The 14,430-nt window shown below is 43.5% G+C and overlaps 1 protein-coding gene across 8 annotated transcripts in view; it reads right to left on the reverse strand.

Annotated features, from left to right (window-relative positions):
* Positions 1–14,430, reverse strand: part of PDZD2 (PDZ domain containing 2) — a 240,176-nt gene that overhangs the window by 27,370 nt on the left and 198,376 nt on the right. For all 8 annotated transcript variants that reach the window (XM_083575459.1, XM_083575460.1, XM_083575458.1 and 5 more), the window contains 5 exons: positions 13,094–13,319; positions 10,574–10,691; positions 7,752–7,884; positions 2,499–2,580; positions 1,009–1,112 (listed from right to left, as the gene is read on the reverse strand). In XM_083575459.1, the coding sequence (XP_083431585.1) occupies positions 1,009–1,112; positions 2,499–2,580; positions 7,752–7,884; positions 10,574–10,691; positions 13,094–13,319 (663 nt within the window). The remainder of the gene's footprint in view (positions 1–1,008; positions 1,113–2,498; positions 2,581–7,751; positions 7,885–10,573; positions 10,692–13,093; positions 13,320–14,430) is intronic.

The following is a 14,430-nucleotide window of genomic DNA, read 5'->3' on the forward strand; positions in this document are numbered from 1 at the left end:
GAATATCTATAGACAATAAAAACCACAAACATGTAAAAGTCAGAGAAAAGCAGCTAACCGCTATGGAAAGGTGTTTTCTTCGTTGCCTGCATTAGCTGGGCAGCACGTAAAAGTTTTTGACCAGCTTTTAAAGGTTAAAACAGGCTTCCCATGGGCAACTGGTTGGCCACCAGTAATCTGGTCTGGATTGGCCTTTGGTGTGATGCAACAGGCTTCTTCTTATATTAATACATAACTTGTTCGATTGTCAAGCTACATTTGCTACAACCCTCTGTGCTCTGGAACACTGTTACCCAGTGTGAGATGAGGTGGAAAAACACATCTTTGCTCTCTTCTATGCTGGCTCCCCTTCTCACAACAGCTTCAAGGGTAGAGCTGCAGCACATGACTTCCCCCAAAGGATCCTGGGAACAATAGTTTGTCAACGGTGAAAGGAACTGTAGCTCTGTGAGGAGTAAACTACAATCCCCAGAATTCTTTGGGGGAAGACATGGGCTTTTGATGTATGGTGTGTTGGCAGTCAACGTATGTTTGAGATGCTGGGCTTTTGGATTGTGGGAGGTTGGTGAAGATGTTTTAACCATTTTATATTTTTAGTCACTTCCCCAGGATGCTCACAAAAGTGGATATGTGTGTGAGGAAGCTCCAGGATTTTCCCCAAGCAATATAATGATCAATGAAATTTTATTATTGAGATATTTGTAGAATAAATTTGGAAGAAATTCTTCCAACTTTTCTTCTTTTTCTTTTTCTCCTTATTTTTTCTTTTTCTTTTTCCTTTTCTACCTTTTTTCTTTTTTGTTCTTCTTTATATATGTGTGCTTATTTGAAATATATATGTATGTATTTGCAATATTTTGCTTATATTTTGTAATGATTATGTTAAGTAAAATTATATTATATATATATATATATATATATATATATATATATATATATATATATATAAAAAACGAAGAAGTTCACACTCAAAACATAAATCGTATTGTTGAATTTTAATTATTTTACCCGGCTCCCTGGCTCCAAGAAACGCTTCATTGTCCAGCTCAAGGGTGAGGAGGCTTCTGTCTGCTTGGACTTCACACTAGGCGATGGGCTTTTGGGTAGATTCCCTGTTAAAAACAATTTGGTTAGACAGTGAAGATTTCAGATTGGAAAACTATTTGCACATAAGCCATTATTATCAATCTAACTGGAGTCTGTGCATGGTGGGGAGTAAGGCAAGGTTTTCAATATCTTGGGGGTCAATGTACAACATGTGACTGTTCAGGACCCCAGAGTAAGGAGCCCCATTCCTTGAGAAGTAACATCTAACAAACCATATTCAGTATTTGGAAGAGGTGAGACTCTAACAGCCAGTCTTTTGAGATACTATGTTGTGGCAGTAACTGAGTAGATCTGCCCAAAGAAGTCTCTGGCATGGTCCAGCTACAACTGGTACATCAACAATTCTCCTTACTTTGCCTAATCGTTTTTTTGTCTATGGTTTCGCCGTATATAAAAATTAATGAGGTTTTCTGCCTTAGATAAAGAGCACTTCTGTGGTGCTTTTCATCCCATGTAAAAGCACAGAAATGGAAGAGGGCCTGTTTTAATCCAACTTGATCTACTTTAATAATAATAATAATAATAATAATAATAATAATAATAATAATATACTTTTTCCCAGAGCCCCTGGAAATGTGAATTTCCCCCCTGTAAGTGGGAGAGGAAGGTGACCTGAGGGGGAAGAGAGCTAACCAGAGAGGGCAGTGCCCATGACCCTCTCTCAAAATTTCAAGTGCGCCCATAGGTCCAAAAACGTTAGCGAACTCTGGAGTAAATACTGTATTTTTCGCCCCATAGGGTGCACCGGCCCATAGGACGCACCTAGTTTTTTGGAGGGGGAAATAAAGGGGGGGAAATATTTTTTCCCCCCCAGGCGCGGGGCTGGGGCAGGGGATGCCCGAGCTTCCCCCGACCCCAGAACAGGCTGCTATCCGCAAGCCTAGGGAGGCCGGCGGGAAGTCACACCGGTCTTCCCAGGCTTGCGGATATCTGTCCCCCAAGCTTGTGGGGCTGGCGCTGGGGAGAAGCGCGCTTCTCTCAGCGCCAGCCTCCAAACCAGGTTGGGGAATAGCGGGATGGCGGCGCTCCGCCTCCCCGCTGTCCCCCGAGCTTGTGGGGCTGCCCGATATCTGCACGAAGCCCGGGGTGCGCTGTGCAGCACACCCCAGGCTTCAGGATGCAGGCTGCTATCTGCAAGCTTTGGGAGCCCGATGGGAACTCCCGCGGAGCTCCCAAGGCTTGCGGATAGCTTCCTGAGGACTGGAGAGCGAGAGGGGTCGGTGCGCACCGACCCCTCTCGCTCTCCAGGCTTCAGCGAAAGCCTGCATTCGCCCCATAGGACGCACACACATTTCCCCTTCATTTTTGGAGGGGGAAAAGTGCGTCCTATAGGGCAAAAAATACGGTAACAAACCGATAGGATGCAGTGTTAAAAGCAAATGAGCTCGTACCTGTGGTGTGAGGGGAAGAAGCGTCCTTGCTTTCTCTCTGAGTGGTACGGGCAATGGCTTCATCCATTTCTTGTTCAGAAACCTAACGTGAAGTTGAAAAAAGTACACTAAAGTTTACACAGCAAAGGATGCTCACTGTGAGGTTTCTGGTTCTTATACATATTTTTATATCTAAATGCAACCTCAGCCAATAATCTGTCTGCTATGTTGAAATTGAAGGTTCCAAGTAATCTCCAAGGGCACATACAGCTGATTGCAATAATCCAGTTGGGAAGTTATCAGAGTACAGTTGCTTTGTCCAAAAGGCACCACAACTGGCAAACCAGTCAAAGCTGGTGCTCCTAGACATCTGAGCCTCTGACTGAAACTAAGAGCACTCCCAAACTGCAAATCTGCTCCTTCCAGAGGAATGCAACCCCATTCAGGGCAGGCTACCTCCTCACCTCCTGGATGTGAGAATTTTGGACACCAATGTCTCTTCAGGATTCAGCTTTGGTTTACTGGCCCATATCCAACCCAACACGACCTCCAAACATAGTCTAAACACCTCAGTTGCCTCTCCTGATTCAGATGGAACAGAGAGATAGAGATGGTTGTCATCTGCATATTGATATACCTGAAGGAGCATCTCTGACCCCATCTTTCAGCCCAGACACCAAGGTCCAGCTCCAAGGTTCCTCAGTGGCTCCCTCATTGTGAGAACTGAAGTTACAGGGAACCGGGACTTCCGGGTTGGCGCCATTGTTTAATGGCGGATTCCCTCCGAGCTCCGGAGGGAATCGGCTCCGTAGCATCTGGGTCTGGCCGCTGCGGCGAAGCGGAGACCCTTAAAATCACAGGCGCGGATGCCTGTGAACACAGAGACTCGGCGGGCACCATTTGCGCCCCCCCAATCCGCGACGGAGCCTTTTTAGAGGCTTCGGAACGGAGGCAGGGTGGGGCGTGGTGCTGAGAGTACTCCCTCGCCTACGGAGTGAAGCCGCAAGCCATTGACAGAGAGCGCCAACTTCTTCCAAGACCGATTGGACTCTAAAATATAAACCCGTGAGTAATACGGAGATTGGAATCTTAAAAATTTTTAACTTTGGATTTGGAACGAGCGGGAAGGGGCTAAAAAGGAAGTCCACCCCCCCCTCTTTGTAAACAATTTAAAGCAAAGGACTGGGCAGCTAAGGTCGAGAGAATTTGTTTCTTGTTTCTTTTTAATGAAAGATCCTGACTTCACGGTTTTGACACTATAAGAAGATTTACTGGAGGATAAAAAGAATTTTGGGAGCTGAAATTTCACCCCCCCCGAGACCCGGGAACGTCCGATGAGAAAGCCTGTTGTATTGAGGATTTTGACAGCTGTCAAGTGAGCTGTCAGCTGGAAAAAGATAACATTGTTTCTGCTGTTATTGCTGGTTTATTTGGTACAACTTGTTGAAAATAAGGAGGGCTGATACAAAATAACTGGACTTTTGGTTTTGAGCCGAAAGGAACATTAAGGAACTAAAATCCCCCTAGAGGGGTAATAGGGACACTACATCACAAAAATGGCTGGAGTATGCAAAATCCAAGCAGAATTGGACAGAGCACTCGTTCTCTTGGGAAACTTGCAAGATGAATACAATGCTTTGTCTACAGAGGTATCATTACTACACTGGACAGTAAACAACAGTTTTGAGCCTGATAAGGACTTGAAACAGGAAGCCTATTTAACTGAACAAATAAATGAAACTGAAAGTGTAGATATGATGGAGCAATATGTTGTTTTCGAAGAAAATGAAGGAGGAGCAGGAGATTTGCAGGAGTCAAAGGAGAGTTACAATATGAGGCCTGACATGATGATAAAAAAGGACAATAAAAATTGGATGTGGAAAGCCTGGTCTGAATGGGACTTTGGAAAATGGAGAGATCCCCTTTGGAGGAGATCTGAAGACCTGAGGATTACAAATTTGTTGAAGGTGAAAGCTGGAGCTTTGGGGACATATGGATCTGAAAGAAATTTGAAACAAGAGTTGGAGTACCCCATAGGCTTTGTTTTTAAGTATGGAGGACTGGCTGGAAGCAACATGGAGTCTGTTGGGCCGGAGCCCCTCCGAGACTTGGGGCTTAACATCAAGGACTATCAAAGAGACCGGCAGAAAGGAACTGAGAGAGATATAAGGGCCTCGGACGTGAGATCTCCAGGCTAAATAAATAACATAAAGACTGATGGATATTGGTTGGGGACTGGAACCGGGAGAAGGGTGGGTGGAGGTTGGGAATCCAAAGGGTACATAAGGATAATTTGCTTTTTATATTTTGTTAGTGGTAAGGAAATTGGGTAAATCGTGGAAGGGAAATTTTGGTCGACTTTAGGAAAATGGCTTAAGAATAATTAATGAGGTATAAGTATTGATGTGTGATTTTAATAAGGTAAAATTGGTTTTTTCTTTTTAAATTAATTGAAAATAAGGCTGTTAGAAATAAATTGAGGAAATGGAAAAAAGAAGTAAAGTAAAACAATAGTATGTTAGAACAAATGTTTAAGTTAAGGTAAAGAAATAAGTTAAGGACTTGCTGAACTGACAATTTAAATTGGAATACAAGAAGGGGAGGTGTGAGGAGGTCTGAGAAATAAGGTTAAGAATAATAAGTATCAGAAATTTTATGTGGTTTTTTCTATTTTTTTTTCTTTCTTTGTTTAGTTTTGAATATTATGTATTTTTGTGTTTGTTTTTTTTCTGTTTTGTTTTGTGTATTTCTTGTTTTTGTTTGTTGTGTGTTTTTTGAAAATGCCAATAAATATTTAATAAAAAAAAATGAAGTTACAGGGAACCAGGCAGAGGGCCTTCTCTGTAGTGGCACCCATCCTGTGGAACGCCCTCCCACCAGATGTCAAGGAGATAACCAATTATGACCTTCCATAAATATCTGAAGGCAGCCCTGTATTGGGAAGTTTTTAATGTCTGGTGTATCATGTGTGGTTTTTATATTCTGTGGGAAACTGCTCAGAGTGGTTGGGGCAACCCAGTCAGATGAGTGGATGGTAAATAACAAAGGGGACAATATGGAACCCTGAGCCACATGACAGGACATCACCCACATCCCTGGAGGTTGAAGCAGAACCACTGAAGTACAGCGCCCCTAACCCCCACCCTCAGAAGGTCCACAGAAGCAACAGCTATAGAGAAATCAAGGAGAATGAGCAGGATTGCAGCCCCCGCTCCCCATTTCTCTCCCTCATGTTGATAAATGTCACCAACAAAAGCGGCCAAGGCAGTTTCAGTGCCATAACCAGGCCTAAAGCCAGACTGCAATAGATGGAAATAATCAGCTTCCTCCATGCCAGAAGCTGGACTGCAACAAGAGCCTTGCCCAGAAGGGGGATATTTGCAACTGGGGCCAAAGTCATTTAACACTCCTGGTTCTCGGGTGGTCTTCTTATGAAGGGGCTACTTCAAGGCAGATGCTACCTCCCCCTTCTTCAGTGAGGCATTACTCCCTCCCTGGACCCACCCAGTCAACTCCCTATGGCTTGTTCTAAGAAGCCCATATGGGCAAGGGGTCAAGGAGGCAGGTGGTCACTGTGCTTCTTCAAGTAGCTTGTCCACATTCGTCTGGCTGTAGATTATTTTGTATGCTCTGAGATACACATTAATAAAATCCATACTTATTTTTTAAAGTCAAAATGAAATCGGTGGTCTGTGGGTTTGCTTTTTAATTGCCCACCCAAGCCTCGGATACTTTTACTCCCAATAAACAATATACTGTACAGTGTTTGGATTTAAATGTGGGAGCTGGAAAGGAATTGAAATGCATAATCAACTTTTGTGGTTTGTAATGCCAGTGGAAATCAGATGCATCTTTCGAGAATTAAAATTAGGCACGTAGGTGGGTCAGAAATCAGAACTTGGTTGAATGGAGAAGAACAGAATTAACCCCAAAGCAAACTCAGCAGTTTAAATGAGGTTTTAATGTCACATTCACCCAGAGTAATGAAAAAAGGGAGAAAAATATATTTTGTGGTAATGGTTTTGGAAGGACATAAAAACCCCGAATACCAGGTAATATGGTAACAAAAATATTCAGTGTGATGGAATGTAGATTAGCTATAAAAACATGGATATTTAAAGAAGGATGCCTTTTGTATATGCATATGCATGTATCGTTGTCATTAATATGCACTGAGAGCCTTTTGGGCTTAAAGAGCAGGGTATAAATGCTTTCAACAAGCAAAAATTAAAATAAACAATGTTTTCATGTAAAACTAGACAAGTTCAACAGAAGTGAAACTTAAAAAGCTGTAAAATTGCAAAATAATGGAAAAATGTCCCCTCCAAAACACAAGGCACTCTCTGAAATATGAAGGACTTTACTTACAAGCTACAGAAGTGGGCTTTGTGGAATTTCCTGGGGAAGGATGTTCTCCTATATCAGGGGTGGGGAACCTTTGGCTCATAGGCCAAACTTGGCAAGCCAGGACATTTTGGGGAGCCATGCCCACTCGCCCCATGTGTGACATTGGACAGGACACCAGGTGGATAGTGGATAATGGCAGAACTTTAAAGGAAGAAACAAGAACAAAGCATGCTTCCATCAGCTGCTGGGAGGCAGGAGAGTACCTTGCTCAAGGAAGAAAAGCAGTTGGTATTCAATGGAAACTCCTTCTCCCTCCCAGCATTGCTTTTGGGAGAAGGACAAACCTGTCCTCTTCTGGTACACCAATTAAAACAACTTCCTTCAAGAAGTAGGATATATGAGTAGGAAATATGGACACCTTTTGCTCCTGAGGAGGATCACTGGTCAAAACGGACTAGGCAATCCTCTGATAGCTGTGCCAGTCTAAGGCCTGCCACGCCTTTGCTTTCCACAACTTAAGTGCCAACACCAAAAAGGCCCTTCTCCATCCTACACCCTATCTTATAGGACAGAGATAGGATACAGGATGGAGAAGAGCCTTGTAGGAAGGAGAGGAAATGTAAGCAAATCTGTTCTCTGAAATATGCAGGGCTAGAAAGGTGGTAACTAGCACTTTTATTTTGGGGTTGTGAGATAGGTTCAAATCCACTGGATGGAAACTTGTAGCAGCAACACTCCCATTGGTTTTACAGGGGGGTCACAAAAAAACCCCTCTAAACCGGAACTGCTGCGAATTAAGCTTAATGACACATTTGGATGAAGATGCATGGATGCCCTGTTGCAATAAAGAATATGTGCACCTATTTCAGGCATTTGAGGATAATAAAGGTATGGGACAGTAATGGCCCAGGCTGCATGTCTCCTTACCTTTGGGTTGGGATGGCGGCTAATGATAAGGCTAACTGGGCCAGGGCCGCATTCGCTCAAAATGGCATACGCTTCGCTCAGAGCCGCATGACGCAAACTGACCGAATCTGCTTCCAGGATCTGATCCCCACGGCTAAGGGAGCAAACACATGCAGCTGATGAGATGAAGCATGGGCATTCTTACAGGGTGCAAACACACACCAACTGATGAGTCCAGGAATTGCTTTTATCCTAAATCAGATGCCTGGTCTACGTAGCATCGTACTCATTGTTTGTTTGCTCACGCATTCATTTCTGAATATCTTTACCCTGCTTTTCTCCAGGCAGCTTGTTCTGCACCTAATGAATTCTTCAACATCAACTTTGTTGGACTGGTCATGTTGTGCGGATGCCTGATGATCGTCTTCCAAAGCAACTATTCCGAACTTAAAAATGGAAAGCGCAATACTGGTGGTCAACAAAAGAGGTTTAAAAAAATGTAGTATACACACTGACAACTGGGAAACACTGGCCTGCAAGTGCTCCAGTTGGAGAACAGGCTTTACCAAAGGTGTCATGGGCTTTGAAGACACTAGAACTCAGGACGCAAGGGAGAAACGTGCTAAGAGGAAGGCACGCTTGGCAGATCCACACCATGATCAACTCCCACCCGGAAACCTATGTCCCCACTGTGGAAGGACGTGTAGATCCAGAATTGGCCTCCACAGTCACTTACTGACTCACTGTTAAAACTGTGTTTATGGAAGACAATCTTACTCGACGACGAGTGATTGCCAAAGAAGATATTGGGAGTTTGAGGTGATTCACATCCAAGGACTGACTGAGCACATATCAATCTGTCTAGGCCTTAAGATTGGCCATAGAGGTTCTGCCTGTAGGCCTTTCAGCAGAGCCAATTAAACAGGAGGCGAGGCCTTTTCAGTGGTATCCCTGTACCAATGGAACTCCCTCGGGTCTTTATTTTATTTATTTTTACTTAGCAAGGTGTATGTACTTGCTTAATCAAAAAGTGTAACTAAGCAGTTTACATAAAATAGCATGACATGTTCATTTTTTAAAAGCTGCGATGAAAGTATACCTTGAAAACACCGGATAGAATAAAATTAGAAAAACAGACGGTTTTAAAACAAACAAACACAATAAAATTATGTATCTGAGCAGGATTGCCTAAACAAAAATATTTTTAGCATATGCTGAAAGCAGTACAAGAAAGGTGCCTGCCTAATATTAATAGGCAGGGAGTTCCAGTGAATGGATGCTGTCACACTAAAAGATTGGCTTCTCTCAAGTGTGCAACGAACATTGTGTGCCACATGTAAAAGAGGCAGTTCCACAGACTGAAGTGGTCAAGTGGGCACATATGGAACTGGACAATTCTTCAAGGAAAGAATTGGCCTCAGGCTTTAATATCTTTTCACTTCAATCTGCTTTTAGTTAAAGATGTTGAGCTATATTTTAAATTATGGCTGCTTTTCCTTTTTATATCCTATAAAATTCTTTCATTTGTTTTATCTGGACTGCTGGTGCAGACTAGGGTGTGTTTTCTGCTGTGGTTTTAGTTTTACGTGTGTTGTTTGTGTGTGTGTGTGTGTTTGGGCTCTGAAAAGTGGAATAAAAAAAAAGGGTGCGGGGGAACTAAAATAAATAAAAGCAAAACAAATTCTATCAATAACCCCAAAAACAGCCCTGTAAGGCAGGTCAATATGATTATTCCCATACAGTTGTACCTCAGGTTAAGTACTTAATTCGTTCCAGAGCTCCGTTCTTAACCTGAAACTGTTCTTAACCTGAAGCACCACTTTAGCTAATGGGGCCTCCTGCTGCCGCCGTGCCGCCGGAGCCCGATTTCTGTTCTTATCCTGAAGAAAAGTTATTAACCTGAAGCACTATTTCTGGGTTAGCAGAGTCTGTAACCTGAAGCATCTGTAACCTGAAGCGTATGTAACCCGAGGTACCACTGTATTGGAAATGGGTGGGGAAGATTGGCTGGCCAGCTGATGCATTTATGGCAGAGATGTGGGGATGAGTTGGGTCCCAAAAAAAGAAAATTCAAAATGAGGATTTCTACAATGTGATTCCCCTAAGCCCTGTCCTCTCTCTTGTTTTCTCAAACTTATCTGGCTATTAAGACTCGGTATGAAGTTACCACTAGATCAGAGCTGTATGAAATCACCATGCACGAAATGCCCAGGACCACTGGGAGCCACAGGCAATGCAGATTCCATGGCTCCCAACATGAGAAACATCAGGTGTGCATGCTTATAACAGTCTCTAAACCTTAACAGGCAGGCTGGTGAAAGCCTTCCTCACCACCGCCAAATAAAGTCTGGTAGCAATTTTTTACTTTCTTATGTTTATATCCCACCTTTCTTCTGTATCAGAACCCAGGATGCCATACCACCACTTAGACCAGGTGAGGTGCATGGAGGCCACTAGCCGCCTTTGTATTCCTAATGGTATCACTGGGAACCAATTTTTCGAACCAAATATATAGGCATTACAGTGGTACCTCAGGTTAAGTACTTAATTCGTTCCGGAGGTCCGTTCTTAACCTGAAACTGCTCTTAACCTGAAGCATCACTTTAGCTAATGGGTCCTCCTGCTGCCGCCGCGCCACCGGAGCCCGATTTCTGTTCTTATCCTGAAGCAAAGTTCTTAACCTGAAGCACTATTTCTGGGTTAGCGGAGTCTGTAACCTGAAGCGTATTTAACCTGAAGCGTATGTAACCCGAGGTACCACTGTCCATTGGGAAAACCAAAACAACCACACCCATATTGACAGGACACTGACATCAGCATAACAATATTTGTGGTTGACTAACCTTAACCTTCCATCCATCTTCGCCACTGATCCTGGGGCCAGGCTGTGGATATAAATTCCTGGAAGGCTGTTCTCCAGCGTGAGACAGCAAACACCAATGCCCAGCCCAACACCTGGTTCTGAAACAAAGAGCAAAGATTGAGCACCGCCATTACTGGACTCTTTATTGCAATAATCACAATGGACACAGGCAATTATTATGCTTTGTTCTTTATAGGCTACTTATAAGACTGTGTATATGTTAATTTAAAAAAATATGATCAGAGGGTGCAAAAGCCTTGTCCTAACAGGTCACTGGGTACTTCCAGGTAACCTGGGTGCTTTCAGATTTGTTTGCAAGAGAGAATAGGTAAGTTAGCTATTTAATGAGCATATATACCAACTTTTCTGCAGGTAAGTGAGATGATGTTTTTCAGTGATTGTCCCATCACTGTTCTTATTGCAAATGGTCTGGTCTGTTAAAGGAAGAAGGTTGGTTGCGTGAGACTTCCCAATCAGTTACAATGGTGCAACCTGAATTTGCTGACATGTGATTGAATTTCCCATTGAAGCAGCAACAGTTTGGAAGCACCCTACTAATCCTTCCAGTTGAATAAAGTCTATTATCCTGGATTTTCCCACAGAATAGGCCTTCTGGAAGCTGGTGGGGGATGAGAGAATTTCACAGAGGTCTATTTAAACATTTGACTTTATGTTCATTTCTTCTCCCCCAACCCCCCATCTGTGCTTATGCCCAAGAGCAAATTTAAATAATAGAAAGCCCATTACAAAGTCTTTCCATGTCAGTTTCCAATGTGAACATGCAGAGTCCTCACTCCCAAGCTTTTAATAATTGAATGGACTCTCTCAATGCAAAAATGTCGCTGCTTCCAGTGAAAGTTATTGACAAAAGTTGACTAAGGGTTACATGAACTATAAATTTAAACCAGATTTGAACTGTTTTCATTCACATGGCTTGTTTGTTTGTTTATTGGATTGGTACTTGTGTTTTTTAAGAGGAGTTCCCAAAGCAGCTCATTACATTTATAAAAGGATATCATTCTGTAAGAACAATCGCTTTAAAAAATGAAACTCACAAAGGGACCCATGAGGAGGAGGCCTTGGAAAGGAAGGACAAGAGAAAAGGGGAACAGGGTGAAAACCAGGATTTTAGCAACTCAAAACCAAGACAAAATAAACACAAACAAATAAAGGGAATGAAATATACTTGGAGTCGAGAGTGGATTTCATGCTGTTTATTCAGCTCATAGTGGTGAGGAGGAATGGAAGTTCCCCCAGAATGCCTGCTTTATATACATTATTTACACAATGGGCCCCACGTGATTGGCTAATTCCGGGATTCACCTATAGGCCAATCAGGTTGCGGATTCACTTCCATCTGGAGCTGGATTGGGTGGTTCCTGTGGACCAATCAGACTGTTGCATTCTGGATCCTATTGTTCTAGGACCAATCAGACTGCTGCATTCTGAATCCTATTGTTCTAGGACCAATCAGACTGCTGCATTTTGGATCCTATTCAACTCAGTACATAACAGGGGGGAACCTTTCACACATGAATAGTGTTTACTTCCTCTAAGCGTGGGGGTGAAGAGTCAACTCTGCAGCAAGCATGTATTGTGCCCTTCAGCTGAGTTCCCTCACACAGGTCAGCTTGTGGTAGGAGTGGGATTAGTTCAGCCGCTACAACAGCTCACACAGCGAGGGGTAGCTGCAATGTTAGCTTTCTGGCAGCAGGGGTCGCTGCCACTAACTGGGAAGGAGAAGGGGCAAACAGACAGCGAGGTCAGAGGTTTGCGGGTGCAATGGCAGAAGCACTGCATTGGCTCTGCTGGTGCGCCATCACAGCCCCAAATTTCCAATAGGGGGCAGCAACACTGCTTCTGGGATGTTAGCATTGCGTCTCCACTCCCCAGATGAGCTGCTGCTTCTGGTACAGCAGCAGGTATATGATGCTATTTCTGCCTGTCTCCCTTGGCTTCCCCCACAGAAGGTTATTAAACTTTCACCACTGATGTGGTATGGTAAAGGTCAATGCAGCTGAATGAGGTTACACCTCTGTCTCCCTTGCTCTCCTTACTCCTTCACACCATAGCTGTCAACTTTTCCCTGCTGCCAATGACACGTTTGCAATGGATGAATTTGTTAAATTTGGCCTCTCTCTGTTTCTCATTTTTCCAATCCTAACTTCTGTTCTCCACACTTCCACAGCAGTTTGCAATCTGAACTGCAGCAGAACGGAGACTGCTCTGATTGTGACGAATACAGGTCAGAAAGGAAACAGCTGTCTTCTTACATCCCAGCTGAGACTGTGCTCAGAGGCACTGGCTCTGGTTGGTAGATCTCAAGGTTATAGTAAAAAATCAAGCTAGATTCCTCAAACTTTAAGTCTGCCTGCTCTAAAGTAGGCACAGTAACATTACCGTTTTTTGGGTTCCCACCCTCCAAAAAAGCCCCATTGCCTACAAGGTTTCTGTGATCTTCCACAACCCTTTGTAAATAGTAGCCAAAGTTTCCTCAAACCTTTATTGAGAGTCACTTCCATGACGACCCTGTCCTTGGGACCAGGCCCCTTACGATTTGCAGGGGAAACATCTCCATCTTCGCAGCCGGGCAAAGGAGGTCCTGCACTGGCAGTAGAGCTTGGGGAGCTGGAACGGCTCAATAACGTGGGCGTTGGACATGGAGTAAGGCTTGGGCTGCGAAGCCTGGTTCGTACTGTGAGGGTCACCACGCCTTTCTTGAGTTGCTAAAGAAGCAACAGCACAGTTTGTTATGTTTACCATTGTGTTTATTATTCTGAATATATTTATTTCCCATTTTTCTGTCATCATGGAACTTAAGGTGGCATTATTATCCCCTGATAAAAACCAAGGCCTAGGACTGACATCTAAGTTAATGTTGCCACTGTGATAGGTAAAGGTAAAGGGACCCCTGACCATTACGTCCAGTCGTGGCCGACTCTGGGGTTGCGGCGCTCATCTCACTTTATTGGCCGAGGGAGCCAGCGTACAGCTTCCGGTCATGTGGCCAGCATGACTAAGCCGCTTCTGGCGAACCAGAGCAGCCCACAGAAACGCCTTTTACCTTTCTGCCGGAGTGGTACCTATTTATCTACTTGCACTTTGACGTGCTTTCGAACTGCTAGGTTGGCAGGAGCATGGACCGAGCAACGGGAGCTCACCCCATCACGGGGATTCGAACCGCCGACCTTCTGATTGGCAAGTCCTAGGCTCTGTGGTTTAAACCACAGTGCCACCTGCGTCCCGCCACTGTGATAGGGAAACATAAAAACATAATGTGAGATCTAAGAAGATCCCTACAGGATCGAGCCAGTGGCCTATCTAGTCCAGGATCCTGTTTTCCCAGTGGCTCAGGGGAAACATGGCTCCTTGCTCATCAAAACAAAGCCACCATGTGATGAAACTGAGATCCAGACACGTAAAGGGCAGCCAATTTTGGGGAGAACCCATGTTTCCGCTCCAGCACATCATCTGCTACTGCTGGAAGGTCCCGCCTGAAGTTATGTTACCTTAATTTTTATAATATATTTATTAAAGTTTTCAAATAAAACATATATTAGATAAGCACTTATCATTGTCCATTTAACATCTCTCAATTGTTACATGGGACTCCCCCACACCTCCCGCATACACTTACATCATTATTAAATTAGTTTCAAACAAATTATCATTTAATTCATCTTAATTAATAATCTTAATTTGGTTTGACATATAATTCAACCTTAAATCTAATTTAATGGTAGACAATTGTCTGCACTGGCATCCAATTCAGCACTCAGCCAAATTACAATATTTTTGTAAATAAATCTTAAATTTCCTCCAGTCTTCTTCCATCCT

Source organism: Podarcis filfolensis (assembly GCF_964270895.1).
Source record: "Podarcis filfolensis genome assembly, chromosome: 11".
Classification (NCBI taxonomy): domain Eukaryota; kingdom Metazoa; phylum Chordata; class Lepidosauria; order Squamata; family Lacertidae; genus Podarcis; species Podarcis filfolensis.